Consider the following 18,847-nt stretch of genomic DNA (forward strand, 5'->3'; position numbering starts at 1 on the left):
CTGAAAGAGGAATCTGATGCACTCCCTGCTTTCAGCATACAGTGCAGGATATCAGGGCACGTCAGAACAACAAATTTCTATTACATGGGGGAAGCCAACAGCAAAGCAGCAGCAGTTTGAAGGTGTTTCACACCTGACAGACTAACACTTCTGTCTTTGTATGTTTGTGAGTTATATCTTTTTCTTAAATCTGGTGGAGTGACTGAAAAGCTCAGGTAACAATGCTTTGGGTTCTTTCTTGCTCACTCATTATGTTTTGTCTGAGAGACATTATGTAAGATAGAACCAAAGCAAAACCCTTCTAGCCTCTATTTGCTCTATTACACAGACAGAAAGATAAGGTTTTGCTAACATCATTTCAATTCACCAGTCAAAGCTTAATGCACTCTGAGCTCAAATGAGAAGAGTTGAAAATAAATTAGGAATAACATCAATACTTTGTTTTTAAGTAATAGTGTTTTTAAGATAATCTTGGGGCTTCGGCCATTTATTTTTCTGCTAATTTATTTGCCACAGCATATTTTATAAACGCCCAGTTGATCAGCAAAGTTTAAATCAAGTCTGATATTGAGAGAGAAATAGAATCTGTAATACCTGCAGCACGTTCTAATCGCTCTAATAGAATATTATGGTCGACAGTATCGAACGCAGCACTGAGGTTTAGCAGGACAATCACAGATCACGCAGAGATGTTTCCAAGTTTCACACAATACTTTTATTTCCCATTACTCTTATAGATGCATCTGGAGATCAGCACACTGCAGTCCTATTCTAAAGGCTGATCTAAAGAATTCCACACAAGTCATAACCTCTGATCTCCTCCCCCTACAGTAAAACACACATAGGAAAAACACTGGTACAGTGGCCAGGGGTGCTGACACCCTGTCCCCCATCTCCTTTTAAGATAGTGTGCGTTTGCCCTTTGTCTGCCCCTCACCCTCAGTAAGTGTTGTCCTGCCCTGCCCTTGGGGTAGGGGTTGATTGCCCTCCTGCCTTGCACCCCAATTCTTTTTTCCCATTCCAGGCCTGTTTTCTATTTTGTATTCTTACCCCCATTAACCGCCATATTATAAACTAGGGCTGGGCGATATGACCCAAAATTCATATCTCGATATTTTTTACCTGGACGGTGATATAAGATATATATCTCGATATTTATTTTTTTTAAGCCATAAAGTAAGAACAAAAAGAGAGTTCTTAGTCAAAGCTGTGTCCCAGATGTCACACAGGCACTTTTATTAACATAGAGCATAGATGTACATAAGATTTACTCAAAAATAAATTATGAGCATTTATTAAATAATAATGCTCCATAAATAAAAGAAAACAATGTGTTTTTTGTGCATAACAAAAAGCTCACAATTGTGCAGTCAAAATGTAAACTAACAGATGCTGAGCATAATAACAAAGAGACAGATTTCACAGCTGCTCTGTTCCCAACTTCTACTGTGTGACTGACAGCATTGAGTTTGAAATCCTCTTCGTAACCACGTCTCTTAACAGGTGCCATTTATAGTCCTTATACACAGTAGGGTAATATTACGTTGAAGCACAGTACGTATCACTCCACGAAGGCTCCTCGGTAGCCGTAATGCTCTGACAATCCATCAGCGGTGCAGCACCGTAGCTTACCAAAGTCGTACTAAAACATTTTTTGACAGATTGCTGAGCGCTGTGTACCACATAAAATCGGTTCGCAGCCATCAAGCACAACCAGAATTCATACATAAGGCGCGCTGTCAACTTTTGAGAAAATGAAAGGATTTTAGGCCGTGCAGCGCCTCTGGGCTGCATGGCGTTAGCGTGGTTAGCTCGTTAGCGTGGTTAGCTAGCTAACACGTTGACGGCGTCCAGCCCCACGCACAGGGCGATGCGCAGTAACTCGTTAACGGAGATTTGCCGTGTCCATCTTGTCGCTTCCTGCAGGTGAAGTGATGGGGGAGGGGGGGGAGCTGTGTTCAGTGCAGGAGAGGCGAGGCAGAGTAACGTTGCGTAAAGACAAAAGTGGACGAAAGAGAGGCAAACTTGCGGCTCCACAAGTATAATTATAACGTAACATAGACTATATCGATATAAAGGATATTGTCACACCTTATATCTCATATAAAAAATTTATCGATATTTTTTAAAAACTTGATATATCGCCCAGCCCTATTATAACCCCAACCCCCACCCCCCCCACCCCAATATTCAACTGTAAATACAGTGTGGTATGTTTCACTAAAAGCCTTTTCCGCAGCAGGCATTTTGGCTTGTCACTGTGGAAAATGCACCACCGCATTTTATGTATGTATTATTCACACTCTCCAAAGATCTCAACGTCTAACACATTCATGCCATTGAAAAGCCGGGTGATTGTATCTCAGGAAGTTGGAGGAAAAGCAGACAATTCTAAAGGTAGCGGAGCCTTTTGTCTCTTCAACCACTGTAAGAGATAGCAAGGGAGTGTGAAGACCAAAGGTGTGAAAACAGCTGCGTACTGCCTTTTGTTTCTGTAGGAAGTATTTAAACTCAGGGCCATTCTGGGCTCAAGCAGAGACTCTGCCAATCAACTGCCCCAGCAATGTTGGCTTCTCTGACCAAGCTTGGGTTTTTGTTCTTTTCTGATGAAAGAATATTAGCTACTGCTCACCATTTGTCTGCAGGCTTTATTAAATAGAAACTTCCACAACAGTGTAAGCGCCTCTGGTCTGTTCAGGTGGCGTGTTCAGAAAACCTTTTTCTTGGCAGCCATTTTTATTTCCCATGAAATGAAACTACTAAAGGAATTAAAGAGTGTCTCGTTGTGGGAGATGATCCTGTTATATCTCAGAAGTCAGGTTGTAATGTTGATGTGTGCACTTGGTGTAGGAAATGAATTAATATTTAGGGTTGCATAATCCTGATTAGGCAACATAGAAAAAAATGTCACGGTTGTTCAGGTAATCTTGTAGCAGCAAGTGGAAAATGTATTTATTTTTTAAATAACTTCCTTTCTTGGCATGTGAAATGGGATGTCTTTTATTCATCTTGCCACATTTCATTATGTTTTGCTTCCAAGGAGCCAGACTGTATTAACATTTTTAAGTGCTCTTAAGCAATAGTTTTCCACACTTTCTGAAGGTCTTTCAAAGTTCTGCTTTGGACATTGGCTTCTTTCACACTCATTTTCAGTCCAGTCTTTGTACCTGACCATTTTCAGAGGTGTTTTAAACATTTGCTAAGTCACTTAAGACCAGAGATGGGCAGTAAGGCATTACTGTAACGCGTTACTGTAATCTGATTACTTTTTTCAAGTAACGAGTAAAGTAAGGGATTATTAACCGTGATTTTTTTTTGCGAGAATGTGTCATGACAGTGACGTAAGCGAGTGCGACGTTCGTGACAACAGCTGTGTGCAGATCAACAATGGATAATATATCGAGTGCGGGAGAGAGTATGAGCGTGCAGCGTTTAAAGCGTGGAAGTACTGACCTTACTTTGAGTTTGATTCCATAAAAAGTGACAAAAACATTAGTGTCTGGTGTGTGTGGGAGAAAAAATCTTTTTACAGCGAAAAAAAACCCTGAACTTCCGAGCAAGCACCGAGTGCGCAATGACGTAATGGGAAATTCACAGAGAAACCTGCGGATTCTTCAACTGACCGCGGCACACCTGCACCAGGGTAAACCTCCGCCTACCCCACTCCTGCTTTACAGGTGAAAATAGAGCAACAGGACAGCTAGTCTTTGATTTTATTTATTTTCTGCTGTGTTTTACTTGCATCTATTTGAAAGAGTGAGTGTAAACACAAAAACTATTTTATTTTATGTGCTGGAATGTGTAGAAAATAGGTTTAAATGTTAAACTAATTTCTTCCAGTCAGAGAATGTTGCATATAATTAAATTTTTTGCTTGATGCATAAAGTTAAAAGACTAAAACTAATAAAACAAGTTTTAAAAACAGACGTTTCCATTTGATTACATTTTGTATGATGGATTATGTATCGCTTTATCACCTATTCAGGTTGTAAATCGTGTTTTTTACAAAGTAACTAAGTAACTAATTACTAATAAGTAATCAGTAAAGTAACGGGATTACTCTTTGGGGGAAGTAATCAGTAATTAGTTACTGATTACTTTTTTCAATTAACTTGACCAACACTGCTTAAGACTGATCTATGAATTATTCACGCATGAAAAAAATTCACTCATAACAGACAGGTTAAAAGACCCATTTTAAAATAGGAACTTTTTCACAAAAATATATTTTCTTATATAATTTCTTTACAATCTGGAAAAAACTAACAAAGCTAAAGATAAAACTGTTTCCACATATAAAACTGTGTTTTTGCACCAATAAGGTAATTCCCAAAGAGCTTTTAGCTGAACACTTATACATACAGTGTGTCCTTAAAAATTTAGGAAAGTAGGAAACCTACAAACTAAAAACTAGGAAAACACATCTGACACAGGACCTAAGAGATACATCTGGAACTTCAGCTGATCTATCTACTGCTTACTAAAGCCTCATCAGAAATGGTCTCAGGGGAAGGGTGACTGTCAGGATTCCATTCTTAAGAAAGGGAAATGCGGAGGAAAGGCTGAGGTATGCCAGATTACACAAGAACTGGACTGGAAGTCAGTTGCAGTGAGTCTTATGGAGTGGTGAATCCAAACTTGAAATTTTTTTTGTTCAGCCCGTCATCAATGTATCCACAGGAGATCAGGAGAGAGGTATAACAGTCGTCATTTACAGCTATCTGTAAAACACAGCGGAGGTTCTCTCGTGGTTTGCGACTCCATTTCAGCCTGTGGTCATACTCAATATTGTCAATTAAATAAACCCTGTGTTTGCCTTATTCTGTATTTTCATGTATGTTTATATTTTATTCAATAAATATCTGTATGCAATTTCCAATTTTTCTTGTGACAAATTGAGAATAGAACAGTAAAATTAGCTGCTTGGTTTTGGATCACAGCTGATCCTTGTTCTGCTTCAGAAAAGTAAACCGGTCTTGCATCTGCTGATTTGAGTGCAATTCAAACTTAACACAAGATCTCCCCAGAAAGGGAATACCTCTTTAGCTGCAGTCCAAAAGGTCAAGTTGGAGTCTGTCTAGTCGTAAGATGAGATCTTCCCTGTGAAAGCAACTGCACAATATTGAGGATTTCCACAACCAGCTGCCAGAGAAGCATGAGATGGTAGAGGCCAAGGCTAGCTGGTTGAAGCTTTTAGAATAAGAGAGGGGTTTGTCCACTAGTAAATTGATCATAATTGGCATTGTTCTTTCTTACAGATAGAAATTGAAATACTTTGTCAGACATACTTAGGTGGGTCTCATTGAAAGAAAGACTAAATAAATGTATTCTCTATTAGGGCTGCTCAATTAATCGAATTTTAATCACGATTACGATCTGGGCTTTCAACGATCATTAAAAATGACTGAGCCGATTATTAGCCCCTCCCTCATTTATCCGCGACACCTTAAAGGCCAGTCCGTGAAAATATTGTCGGGCATAAACCGTCCATGGCACAAAAAAGGTTGGAGACCGCTGATTAAGAGCACCCGAGGGAAGCTCGGAAAGCTAAGCAGAAGTTATTTGGAGAGGAGAGTGACTGCCGTTGGTTGAAAAGGGAGGTTAAAAAAAAAACTTCAGTGGTGTTGCACACTATTTTATATTATTTTTTAAAGTCATTGTTAACCCTTTAAAGCCGGTCAGAGCAGCACGCTCCGTGTTGTGTAACTATTTTTAAATCCCTGTAGAACCAGAACCGCCTAAGCTAGCGCAATAATTTGTTTTGCATATGAAACCGGAGGAGTTGTACTTACATCTTATGCCATCAGCTTGTCCTCGGTCACGGTTTCCTTCCACATATAGCTTTGCAAAAATTGCATAAAAAGCTCTTGCAGGAACAAAAACATAATATTCCAGAAACACGCTTTGCCGATCCGATCAGCTGTTCGTAACACTTCCCACAGTGAAACAGACGTCAGCGCGAACTGTCGCATGTCCGCCATTTCCTGCTCGAAACCGGAAGTGACGTCATTTTCGCAGAAATGTAGTTTTTTTACTTGTAGGCCTTAAAAACCTATACTGGTCATGTTTGACTTTTCTGAATAGTTTCTGGGATGCTTAGAACTCGAATTGCACTGCTGGAAATAGTTTATTTTGATGCACCTGCTGTTTTCTTTGCAAATTTGCATCATAGGATTGTTTTTTTTTTTTTCGTTTTTCCTGCAGTGTATATAAAAATTGGTGTATCTCCAAAATAAAACTATGAAGACACTCAAAATAAATTTCCTGTGGTGGGAAACTATTTTTTGCAACTTTTTTGTATTTAAAGTTTTGAGGGATAAACCTCTTAAATTTCTCCGAGTAGAAATATATGTAACAAAACAAAAACGATTTTCAATTTTTTTGTAGTTTATTGCACTTTTTTGCAATTAATGTAGTTACTATGGACTTAATGCATACATATTATTAAAATATGGGCTATAACAGTTGTATAGCAACTTGAAATGCTCCCACAAATGGCACTACAACATGTAAAAAAATAATATAAGCTCTGGCGGACTTGGTTCTATAGTAGGTCTTAAAGGGTTAAATAAATATCGTCAAATAATCGCAATCTCAATTTCAGTGAAAATAATCGTGATTATCATTTTTGCCATAATCGAGCAGCCCTATTCTCTATGTCATGATCTTCTTTCTTCTCTTCACCTATCATTTTATGCTTTTGCCTGCTTTGCTTTTTGTCTGTCTTTCTTTTTTTTTTTTCCCCAGAAAAGACCTTGACATGATATCAGTGACATCATTTCTATCTTGCAGGACTGAGCAAATCAGGACAAGACCATGCAGATGATGAATTCCATCGATCCAAGAAATTGATGCCCACACCAGTTCAATAACTCCATTTTTAATTTTTCAACTTTTTGTTATTTTTGAGGGATAGTATCTCTTCTTCTGCTCCAGGGCCTCTACAAAGGCCACAACATTGAGAGCTTCCAGGGATCTCACTAGTGATTGAGGAGAAGTTACCTTGGAGTTGACTCTTTTGAACGTCCACCTTGCACTGATATAGATAAATGGCACTCTTGTAGTTGCCTGTTGACCTACCACCTTACCAACAATATTCAGCACGCCATCTCCATGTCTAACTGCAGCATCCTCCTTCCTGACTACCCCAGCCCTACATAACCTTCTGGAGGGTGATAAGATCATGTCCCATCCCATGGATAACACCCATGCCTCTGGGAACCAAAGTTCCAACCAGGGGCAGTATGGACTATCGGATGTACATGCAAGTGGGGACCCTAACAGGTCTATGACTCTGGCTGACTCTCAGGACAGTCATTTTACTAGCACGCCTAGAGATGAGTTTCATTCATCAATCACTGAAACAAGCAATCCGATGTCTTCGCTCTCTCAAAGACTCTCTGATGTTGATAGCGGCATGGACTGGTTGCCAAACTACAAAAGTGAAATTGAGGATTCTTCTTCTAAATTCCATGCATCACCGGCTTCTTATAGCAATAAAAGCAGTCATGACAGTAGATTTGCTGCTCTGAGTGAAGGAGAATGTCATATCCAATCCATTCCAGGTTTAGGTGATTATGACTCTCAACTGCCTGACAAACCTGTGGCTGTGGCAGAGTCCAGGTACCCTCAGTACACATCAGAAGAAGCTGCTAACATCCTTTTGCAGTTTGGACTTGAAAAAGAAGACTTGGAATATCTGATTTCTTACCCCGAAGACCAGATCACCCCTAGTAACCTGCCTTTTATCTTACAACAAATACGCAATCAAAGGGGTACAAATGCAGTTCAATCAGAACCAAATCCAGATCTTCAGCCAACCACCAGTATGAGTAGAAGGGACAGGTTAAATACAAAAAGAGGAGAAGAGATGTGGCAGGATGAAATGTCACCTACTGTTCAACCAAGTAAAGTGATTGACTCTGGACACACTGCCAAATATACTGTAGATGAGATTGGGAAGAGCAGTGACAAGAGAGCTAGCAATGGTGGGAGTAGAAGTATGTTGTTGATGGACTGTTATGAGAGTAGCAGCCACAATAGAGAACCACTCCAAAAAAGTATGATAGAAGGGAAAACCAGTACGATGGTTTCACCATTTGACCTGCAGGATACTGTTTCCAGTCTGAGCTCAGTCCAAGTCTGTGTGACTTCTCAAGGCAGTAATGCAGCTCAACAGATCCAACCAAGCCGGTCTTCTCAAGAAATCATCAGCTCTTTTTCTCCACCGAAGAAGGACACAGACTCAAGATTTCCTAAGATGTCTGAGGTCTCCAGGCTAGTTCTCTTTAAAGAACCAGAGACTTATCAGCAGTCAGCCTTAAAAACTCAGCCACCTCTCAGTGTGGTCTGTGTTGTGCATCCCGATAATGATTACATTCACACCAAGGAAGAGAGTACAACTCAAGAACAAGACTCTAAGGTTGCTGAACCGATGAACAAGAAGCAGCATAAGTGGACACAACAACAGCTAAGAAAGCAGAGTAAACAGATCATGAATGCTGCTGCAAAACCAGTTTCTCTACTTTCTTCCCTCCGAAGTACCATAACTATTCCATCTTCCAATAAGCAGTGCTTGGCAAACAGGGAGCTTTCAAAGTCTCTCCCAACAAGGGCCATGAAGCAAGACTATGCTGCAGCTACACCAAAAATCTTTCCACATACCTGTTCTCTGTGTTTACAACAATGTGCTCATATGAAGGTGGGTGGAAGAGTATACTCTGTTTGCCCTTGTTTAGGAGGACAAGTTTTTTAAGATTACGTTATTTTGATTGAGTTTCAATTTCATTTTCTTTTCATTTGGAAGAACTGATGGCTGTTTGTTGAAAAAAAAATCTATAAATGGTACTTTCAGTTGATTTTAAACATTGTTTCACTGAATCAGTAATATTGACAAAAGTATTCCAGTAAGGTGTGCACCACAAGCTGTAAGCTGTGTACCCATTAACAAAAACAATATGAAATTTTGTAACAATATAAGGAAAGGAACAGTTCATGATCCAAAGTGTCACATTTGACAAACATTGTAGAGGAATTGTGTGGCTACTGGTAGAATGAGGAGAATAGTCTCAGTGACTGCTGATTGAGGTAGCAGATGAATTAATTGTACAGTGCTGTACTCCCCGCTCAATTTTTAGCCAAATGATGCAGAACTGCAAAGATAGTGTTTTCACAGTGCAAATGGATAATGAAATAACTCAAGAATTTCTCAAGGCAAAGAAAATAGGTATTGAAAAAAGAGAGAGACACACAAACAATTAGCCATTGAAGGTGCCTGCAGTAAAGGCAGAGCATCTCAAAGAAGGAAACAGTATTTGGGAGTTCGTATGGGTTCAGAACTTTAGGAAGTCATTATCTTTTAAGACTATGTGCATTTGTAAAGTTACTTTTGAGCTTCTGAAAAAGTTTGAGATAAATTAATTAAGTCTGAAAATGAATTGGAATTCAGCCACATCAAATCTAGTGGCATACTGAGGCAAAATGACAAAAATTTAGCAGTTGTCCAAAAACTTATGGACTGAACTGTAGTTACTTCTATGATTATCATCTATCATATTTTTCAAAATGTAATCGAAGTCTTTGTCTATACAAATGTGTGACATGCTTTTTGAGGTTTATTGCTTAGTGCTGTTTCCTTGACAACCTGGATATACGTCCAAGTTAGTGTTGCATAATGTCGCAGGGCATCATAGTGATGAACAAAATTTGACTGTCTAATGCTGCAGTCACACTAGGCAAAACAGTGTTAGGAGACTGCGGTACGACTCAAATTACTTGGGCCATATTGTATCAATACTATAACAAAGTGGCAATAAGACAGAACTTTTCTGCTACCAGTTTGTGTGTGAATGGGGTCGAATTAGCAATTATATGCCATCTCATTGTAGTAATATGCCAATCAACTGAGATAAATGATAGAAAAATGCTTATCTGTTGCTGTCTATATAAACTGAAATGTACATAAACCTGAATTTACATTAAGAGTTCAGCCAGAACCTCATAATTCTGAAACAGAAGTTTCCTCCACAAACAGATTTAGTTGCTGCAGGGTGGCAATGTAACTCAAAGTAGAGCAGGGCGATATGACCAAAAATATTTATCACGATATACATTTGAAAATTTGCGATAACGATATAACTGACGATATAATTGACACTAGACAAAATACTTTACAACCCCACAACTTTATTAGTGCAAAAAAAAGAGAAAACATCAATGTATTTTCACTTACACAAGCAGCTTTTTTAAGTGCATTAAAGTTATATTTAAAAAAATTACAGTGCAAATGCAAATTCTTGCTGACAGTTTAACCAAAAGGCATTTCCAGTGGAAATTGGCCGACATATCCTCAGCATAACCATGTATAATATCCACAAAACTTAAAAAGTTATACACACACAATACTGTAATATTATGTTGAAGCACAGTACGTATCACTCCGCGAGGCTCCTGCCTACGATAGCCGTAATGCTCCGACAATCCATCAAGCGGTGCGGCTTCGTAGCTTAGCAAAGTCATACTGAAACATCTGACAGATTTTCGAGCACAGTGTACATAAAATTGTTTCGAGGTCAGTAAACACAACCAGAATTCATACATAAGGCACACGGGATTATAAGGGGCACTGTCGATTTTCAGAAAAATCAAAGGATTGATTTTAAGTGTGCTGTATTTCCCAATAAACACGGTAATAACGACGGCCCGCTAGCATGCTCTACCAAAAATAGTGCTTTGTTGTGTATCTAATGGTTGAAAGCCAAACCAGTTCCACACCACTGAAGTTGCATCATTTTTACAAACCTATTCTGGTTCATCTGTTTCATTCAACGATCCGCTTTCGCCCTCATTCTCCGTCGCCGGCACGCTTTCGCTCTTTTCATTCTGCATCGCCGCCATGTGCGTATGTAAACAAAGGCATTGCACATGCGCGTTTTACCCATATTCTATCGCATAGGTGTCAAACTCTGGCCCGCAGCCTAATTACATTTGGCCCACGAAGCCATACCAAATTACTATTAGAGCTGGCCTACTGGTATTATACAGCTAATATATATATTGTTTAGTATTAAGCTTTGCTTGTTCCATATTCAGTTTTTCAGCAAAACGTGTTTGAGTCCATAAGAAAAGATTCATTCTTATATCTAGAGGAATAAATATATTTCAATAAATATTAACGTTAGCCCGCGACTTTGTTCCAGTGTTGAATTTTGGCCCACACTGTATTTGAGTTTGACACCCCTTTTCTATCGCGATATTTCATCTTCTTATCGTTGCCCAACATTACACCGGTATTACCGTGAACAGTGTGATATAGCCCAGCCCTAACTCCAAGTCATATAGGCAACAGCTTTTATGTAGGACTATAACTAGAACAGTTTCCCAACCTTATTGCAAAGAAATGAGTCACAGGCAATTTGTGATCATGGGTCAGTCAATCCATAATAGACTGTAGTTGTTTGTAAACTGGTTACCTTCCATTGGGCAACCTGTGTAATTACATTGTGACTAAAGATGGCCACACAGAGGTTTAGGATATTGCACACTCAACCTATGGGGGAAACCAACTACTTGGACCAAAAAAACAAAATTAAAATCGGTGCAATCACTGGATGGCCAGCAGTGGGGGTTTTTTTCTCCCCTGCTATTTTTACTACTGCATTTTAGTATGACTGAGCCGTAAGGGACTTGAGGCCACAGTTGTGTTTATTTGTGTTTTAAGATGGTAACTGAACTGAAGGCTGGCGGCATTAAAACTGATAACACTACATTTCTTCTTGTTTTCTGTGTCTTAGGATTGGATCTTACACCAGAATACCAGCATTCATACTGAAAACTGCAAACTCCTCCAGATACAGTCAGTCTGTCTTCCTTTTAACTACAAATTTCAAAGATCTTTGTCCTTTTTTTTGATTGATTAGTGAGAATCACAGTTTTTCCAGACCTTGTGGGGTAGACTCGACAGAAACCTCCTGATGTAATTTTATTTTACTACTTCTAGGGTGTGCTATATGTTCCATACCTTAGGTCCTCTAAAGCAGTTTATTTGACAGAATATGAGCCACCCAAAAACATTGTTGATAATCTTTAAGGGTTAATCAGTTCTTTCAGAAACCATTCTTTAGGATACCTCCTGTAGTTGCTTTTGGTTTTTAATCGTTGCTGTTTGAAATAGCTTTTCTAAATTTTATTTTCATCCCACTGGTACCCAGAGTGGGATGGTAGTGTTGTACCATTGTCAAGGTAACAATATTTGTCATCAGGCAAAAACCAATCACAGAAGCTTTGCAGCATTTCCTTTTTATTTGTTTACCCGTTCATTTCTTTATTAATATCCTTTAGTGATGTAGGCACAGAAAACAATCCCATGCCCTCCACATCTGCTGAAACTTCCCAGCATTGTCATCAGAAAACCAGACATGAGAGTTCTCGCTCTCGCTCACACAGCCCACGCCAAAGGCATGGCTCAAATGGAAGAAGGGCTAGCCCTAGTAGCTATTCTTCTCATTCACGTAGCCCTCACAAACACCACCACAGCTCTGAGGGTAGAAGAGAGAAAATCAAGAGTGGATCACGATCCCCACACAGCTCCAGACATACTCACAGGTACTCACTAGTTGGAGACAAACATTAATATCAGCATTTTTACATGTCAGAAATATTGCTAATATCGCTTTCAGCCGTTTTGTCATTTTTAGAAATTTTGAATTTGATTTGTCCTTCCAGCTCACCACGTTATAAAAACCCCAACTCCTACCGTCATCAGTCAGACCTGAGGAGCCATGAGCAATGGTCTGACCCGAGAAGAAGAGATGAGAAACTTAGCAGAGGCCTTAAAAGACAGCCATCAATGGAGAGGTCATCCCCTCAACCAAAGAAATTGAAAAGTACAATGAAGCTACAGGACACTCCAGGTCTGATAAATTGCAAACATTTTGTATTTTATAAGTTAACCAAGTGCACAAGTTGGTTATTCTGTGGTTAATTTACACTTGCTAAACACAAATATATTACTAGTTTATACTGTAAAAGATAGAGGAAACCAGCCTCAACCAGATATTTTTTTTTTGTGTTTTCTTTAAAATTGACTTAATAACAATAAATAACTTGTGTTGTTTTCAATAAAGTGATTTTGTAGCTCTGTATTTAATCATATTGGTAGTGTACAGTGAAAGGCTGTTTTTTCTGCCATCGTTGTCCCTGCAGATGTTCAGTCTTTGCCCGAACAGCCTGACTTGGAGATGGTGGTGAAAAATTTGGCTCCTGTCTTACTGGATGAGCCATTATCAACTGCTGCCCCTTCATTGTCATCCTGCCGTCCAGCAAGAAGGGAATTGACTTCCAAGACCCCCGAAGCTAAACCTATCTTCCAGAAGAGATGGGCAATTTTCTCTGCAAAACCTAAGGTTGGTGTGTTTGTTTGGTTACAGGCAGTTAACATATGGTAATTTTGTTTATGTGAGTCACTGCTCAATGCCTTGATCAGTAACAATGTGTCAGGAGTTGCTGCTGATTTTGTAAAGGCTGGACACCGATGTGTTCATCTACAACAAATAATATATTTAAAAAACAGCTGGATTCATCCTGTCATGATCACATCTATATTTGGTGTAACTTTGTCTTTTTTCTGTTTTGTTTTGTTTTCATAGTGTGATAAACCTTTACCTCCAACCATGGTGAGGCTGGAAGGGGTTTATGATTCAATTTCATACAATGATGTGGTTGCTGCTGTGGGTTTTTTTGGAAAAACCAAGTCAGTTCTATTGTTGAGGGCCAAACTGCAGGTATGCACAGTTAGAGTAAAAAGAGTGTGTATGTCTTTTTGCTGTAAAAGTGTACCATTTCATCTTTCCACATTAGCAATAACAAAGTATGTGATAGGTATCAAAGTTTAATTACGTGGGAAGTGGCGGAGCATGGAAAGAGGAAGAAACCCACTAAATGATAAATTTGCTTTTATACTGATATTGGAGATGATGGAGTGCCCTTCTACTTTGCTTTTGTTTTGCTACTTGGCATAAAATCTTTATCCTAAACATCTTTGCACTGACGTCATTAACAAGGAACTGCTGTTTGGTCTAGAGTGTCGTGCTGAGCAGTCAGTATTCTTAATGAAGCTGGTTAATGACTTGCATGTATAAATCCCAATCAGAATTTAAGAGCCATCTTGAAGTTGTTGAATCTGTTTCAGAATGTGTCAAACAAAACGTTATTGATATTCAACGTAAAGTTACTTCTGCAGGTAATCAATAAAGGGTTAAATTTTCTGTGTTGGAATATCGTTTCCTGCTCTGGATCAACATGTGCAAGTTACTGTTGCAGGGCTAAAACAGCAGTTCAGTAACTCACTGGATGTGGCTTTTAAAGGCTTGAGACTTAAGAAAGAAAGTGAATAAACGTAACAATGCCTAATTCTAACTAAAGAAAGCAGATTTCCAAAGACCTTTTAAATTTAGGAATTTGTTAGTGAATACGTTGTGAGCTGATGTTCATAATTGTAGTAAGCAATCATCTTGGATGTTTATATATAGGCAGTCGCGTGTTTTGAGAAGGAGGAAGATGCTGAAAAATTGAGAAAAATGAAGAAACTCAGTGTGAAAGGAGTGCAAGTCGCTGTTGTGAAAGGAAAGGTATTTAACCTCTTCTATCTTTATTTGTCTTTAATTTGAGAGTATGCACAATCAGTAATCAGAGTAATCCAAAATAAATCTTCTTTTTTTTTTTTAAAAGGATGCTGTTTCTAAGAGACCTCTTCTAACTTGTACAACAGAGCAAAAGAAGCGCCCTCAGCAGTAAGACATGCCTCACATGTACTTCCCCCCCCCCCCCCCCCCCCCCAATAATTATAAATATTCATCTATACCAGTGGCATTTTGTGTCCTCTGTGAGAGGGGAAAAAATTAATTTGTTTGATTCAATATAATTAGAATTTGCTGTAGTTGCTGTACCTCCTTTTTAACTTGTACCTTATTACAATCAATATTTAGTCCAAAAGTGCTTAAAGTTTATTTTAATCACAGGAAGGAATCAGTATTATTAACTTAGATCACAGTTTGTTTAGCATAAACTCTGCAGGTATAAGAAGGTGCCATCAAAAAGTTATCAGTCTTTAAAAATTACAAATCATACCTCAGCCCTAACAGCACCAGATGGCTGCCCTTCACTGAGCCTGGATCTGTTGAAGGTTTCTTCTTGTTAAAAGGAAGTTCTTCCGTCCCACTGTTGTGTTTTTTTCATTGGAGGGCCATCCAATAGTTGGGGATTTCTTTACTGTTAACTCTGACTTTTAGATGTGGCTCCTTGCAACTTCATACACTTCCCCAAAGTTAAATTTAGGTTTTAATTGTTACTTTTTAAAACACCGGAGTAGTGAAGCAGACACAAAAGCAAGTGGACTGAATGGGACTTCCACTTAGTAATCTGAAATCAGCAGTCCATACACACCTAACAAACAAATTTAAATCAGGTATACTTTATTTTATTTGCTGATTCCCAGAAATGTTTGATCGCAAATCATATGTTTGGATATAAAGCCTTACAAAGGAAGGACTGTCTGACAGAGTTGACCATATCATTCAAAACATTTCCTTGTATTTCTCTATTTTTGTCTCATTTTTTTTCCATTTACATGTTTCCTTCACAGTGAATCTTCCAAGTTTGGTATTATTGCACCTCAAACCACTGAATCCACTTCCACAGGAAGGATTACCTCTCTGTTGGTCTCATTTTCTTCAAAAAAAATGAAAACAGCAAAAAACAGTAATGTGCCTGCAATAAGACGAGTGGAGTTGGTTGAGGCAAAAGAAGCAGCTTCAAAACTTCCATTCAGAAGTTCAGTTCTGCCTCACAATGGTGGCTCTGAAAAAACAGTTGAGTCCAGTGAATGTGAAACCAGTGCTATTGAATCTGTGGTTGCACCTACTGAGTCAGGCCAGGTGGAAACATTTACAAACACGAACGTTACTGAACCAAACAAAGTCACAGAAACCATCTCTCAGCTAAGCTGGTGCTCAGTGGTGGCTTCTGAAGCAGAAACGGGCTCGATTACGGCAGCCCAAGAATCTGCAGTGGTATCTGACGACAAAGACAAGGTTGGTGCAACAACAAGTTTAACATCCAATGAGATGATGCAGCAGGAGGATTTCACCAAAGCCAATGTTGAGGCAACAGACACAGAACCACTGAAGTCTGGAAATACAGGAGACTCCACTGTTACCTCCCTGACTGTTGGGGAGAAGCTGGATGAAATGTACACAAAGTTCACTTCAGCTTGTTCAGGTTTTAGGAAAGCACTAAGACCAAATGTAAGTTTTCTCTAAAGCACTTACATTCATCACTAAGTTTCAAACATGTGCTCCCATTTTACAAATATGTTAGGAGTTGCATCTCGTTCTTTAATACATTGGTTCAATCACATTCACTCTCGTCATTCTTAGATGACACTCAAAGAAAATACCCTAAATAGTGTGAAGTGTAGTAATATACAGGTTATCAACAGGTTTTTAAAGACCTTACAACTTATTATGGGCTATTATTATGGGACTTATCATGGTATTATGGGCTTCTGAAAGAAGAGTTATCAGGTTTCTCAAATGAGATCATTTGGACAGCCTAAGAGTTGTCCGCTATATTGGATATGATATAACCACTGAGCACAGATAGTATAAATAAATAAATAAATAAATAAAACATGCTCACAAGGGAAATTTATTCCACTACTACTTTGTGAGTGGTCCCTGGTGAAATCAGCTGCAATGAGTGTGCTGACTCAAAACCTCTTTACAATTTCCCTATAGGTAGCAGATTGGTGCAGTTTGAATGACAGATAGCAGCTTGTTTGCAAACATTTGCTAACTACTAACAGAGTAGTAATAAAACCTAAGAAATTGGAAAGCAAACAATCACCCAATTCGGCGTTTTCTATCCAAAATCTGGCAATCTGCTAATATCAAAAGCTGAAGTCTAGAGTCTAATGTATTACCCCTACATTGTCATACATCAATAAGGCTGACGCCACTGGATGTTTCAGCACCATCAATCCTTAAGCACTGTAATTAATGCCAGTTGCACTATAGATAACGTTAATACTGAGCTTTTTTTTTTTTAGTCAATTTATCCACCTGTGTTCCAATTAAATGAAAACAGGTGTCATTTAATTCGTATTATGCTTAAATATTTTATAGTCCTCTTAACAATCGCATTATGAAAGGTTCATTGTCTTCTAGAGGGATAGATTTAGATTCACAGACTGACATAGACAGTCTTGTCCAGTACAGTCTACCTTATGTACCAATGTAGCTTACATTACGCAGGTAAATTCCAAGTTGGTCCCAGGAGTAACACTCCTTTGACCTTTAAGACACTATTATATCTTTGCAGATGGTTTTTGTAGCACTGGTTACCTCTGTCGTGAAACCTAAAAGCGTTTCCATCCTCTACTCATTACTGCAAACACATTACTCTCATTACACCTACCCCAACTTTATGGTCTATATAATTACGTCACAATATCCCTTCATTACTTACTCAATACGGAGATGGAAAACAACATAAGAACATAACACAGTAAACAATGAAGAGTGTACAAGTAATGTAAAGCTTTTACAAATGGGAGTGATTATTTTTTTTAAACAGACCTGGATTTATGTATTTTTGTACTAATGTAAAAAAAAATTAATATGCCAACTTTTTTAAATCTAAAAATCTAAAATCACCCAAACCATCACTTTTTTTCCAGTTTACAAATAAAGTGTTGTTAATCACCTACCTGCCAAAATATGATGAATATGCTGACTGCTACACAGAAGAGGAGGTTGCCAATCTACTCATCCCATTCGGATTTCAATATTTGGACGAAAACATCTACGTTAGTCCTCAGATGCGCATGGTAGGCACCAGGTTTATTAATGCTCTGCATATACAGACATTCGACAAGTTTTCACAGGAATCCTTTCATATATGAAGTAAACCCTATGATTTAGCAGAAATAACCTGAAGTAGTTACTTTCTCTATGACTATCAGTCTCTCACATTGTTTTGGAAGAATTTTGGCACACTCTTATTTACAACCTTAATACTGTTCATAGAAATTTCATTTATGCACAGCTCTCTTAGAGTCCCTCCACAGCATTTCGATCCGATTAAGGTCTGGGCATTGGCGCTGTCATTGCAATACCGTCTTTTCTTTTCTTTACTTCTACCTGTAAAATCTTTATAAACTTTTACTTTATAGAAATGCTTCCAATTAGTGATATGATTTAATCGAACACTTTTGTTTAGCAGCACCTGAGTGCTACTTGTACTCTTAATTCCTATAAAAGCACCAAGGGTTTACTTAGTTTTTCATAGGACTTGGGAAACTTTCTTTTTTACTTTCACTTCTTTTGGCTGTATCTCTCCTTGTTCCTTTATCAGAGCTTGTAGCTGATTAGAATACTAATTAATGTGTTTTCTAAATTTTCTTTTTAGGCCTTTGTGCTCATGCCTACTGTGCAAGACATGCAAAACATCATCAGAGCCACAAAGAAGATCAGCTTTGTTCTCAATAAGTCTGCACTTCATTTGAAGCCCTTGAGCTACGCCCTTCCAATGAATCCAGTAAGCAGAAGTGTAAAATACTGCTGATTATTATTGCAACATTTAAAAAATGTAATTTTAAAACAAAGCATTTATATAAATTATCCGTGACCTTCATCCCATGGTTTGGTTCTATGGTTCTTATTTAAAGGAAGTTAGACTGAAAGTAATTTTATATCTGTTTTTCAAAGCATTGAGCAGAATCAAATTTCATTAACAAATGTATGGTGTCTATCAGTAGAACTAGGTGTGACCTTTTCAGTCTGGGTTCATG

General features: G+C 38.4%; 1 protein-coding gene across 4 annotated transcripts in view; it reads left to right on the forward strand.

Annotated features, from left to right (window-relative positions):
- The window catches only part of LOC113019244 (uncharacterized), a 38,179-nt gene that overhangs the window by 4,924 nt on the left and 14,408 nt on the right, over positions 1-18,847 (forward strand). For all 4 annotated transcript variants that reach the window (XM_026162807.2, XM_080292307.1, XM_080292310.1 and 1 more), the window contains exons 2-12: positions 6,793-8,701; positions 11,793-11,854; positions 12,340-12,603; positions 12,724-12,911; positions 13,204-13,403; positions 13,647-13,781; positions 14,529-14,627; positions 14,728-14,789; positions 15,641-16,301; positions 17,735-17,884; positions 18,466-18,594. In XM_026162807.2, the coding sequence (XP_026018592.2) occupies positions 7,184-8,701; positions 11,793-11,854; positions 12,340-12,603; positions 12,724-12,911; positions 13,204-13,403; positions 13,647-13,781; positions 14,529-14,627; positions 14,728-14,789; positions 15,641-16,301; positions 17,735-17,884; positions 18,466-18,594 (3,468 nt within the window). In that variant the 5' untranslated portion in view covers positions 6,793-7,183. The remainder of the gene's footprint in view (positions 1-6,792; positions 8,702-11,792; positions 11,855-12,339; positions 12,604-12,723; positions 12,912-13,203; positions 13,404-13,646; positions 13,782-14,528; positions 14,628-14,727; positions 14,790-15,640; positions 16,302-17,734; positions 17,885-18,465; positions 18,595-18,847) is intronic.

Source organism: Astatotilapia calliptera, chromosome 3 (genome assembly GCF_964374335.1).
Source record: "Astatotilapia calliptera chromosome 3, fAstCal68.1, whole genome shotgun sequence".
Taxonomy (NCBI): domain Eukaryota; kingdom Metazoa; phylum Chordata; class Actinopteri; order Cichliformes; family Cichlidae; genus Astatotilapia; species Astatotilapia calliptera.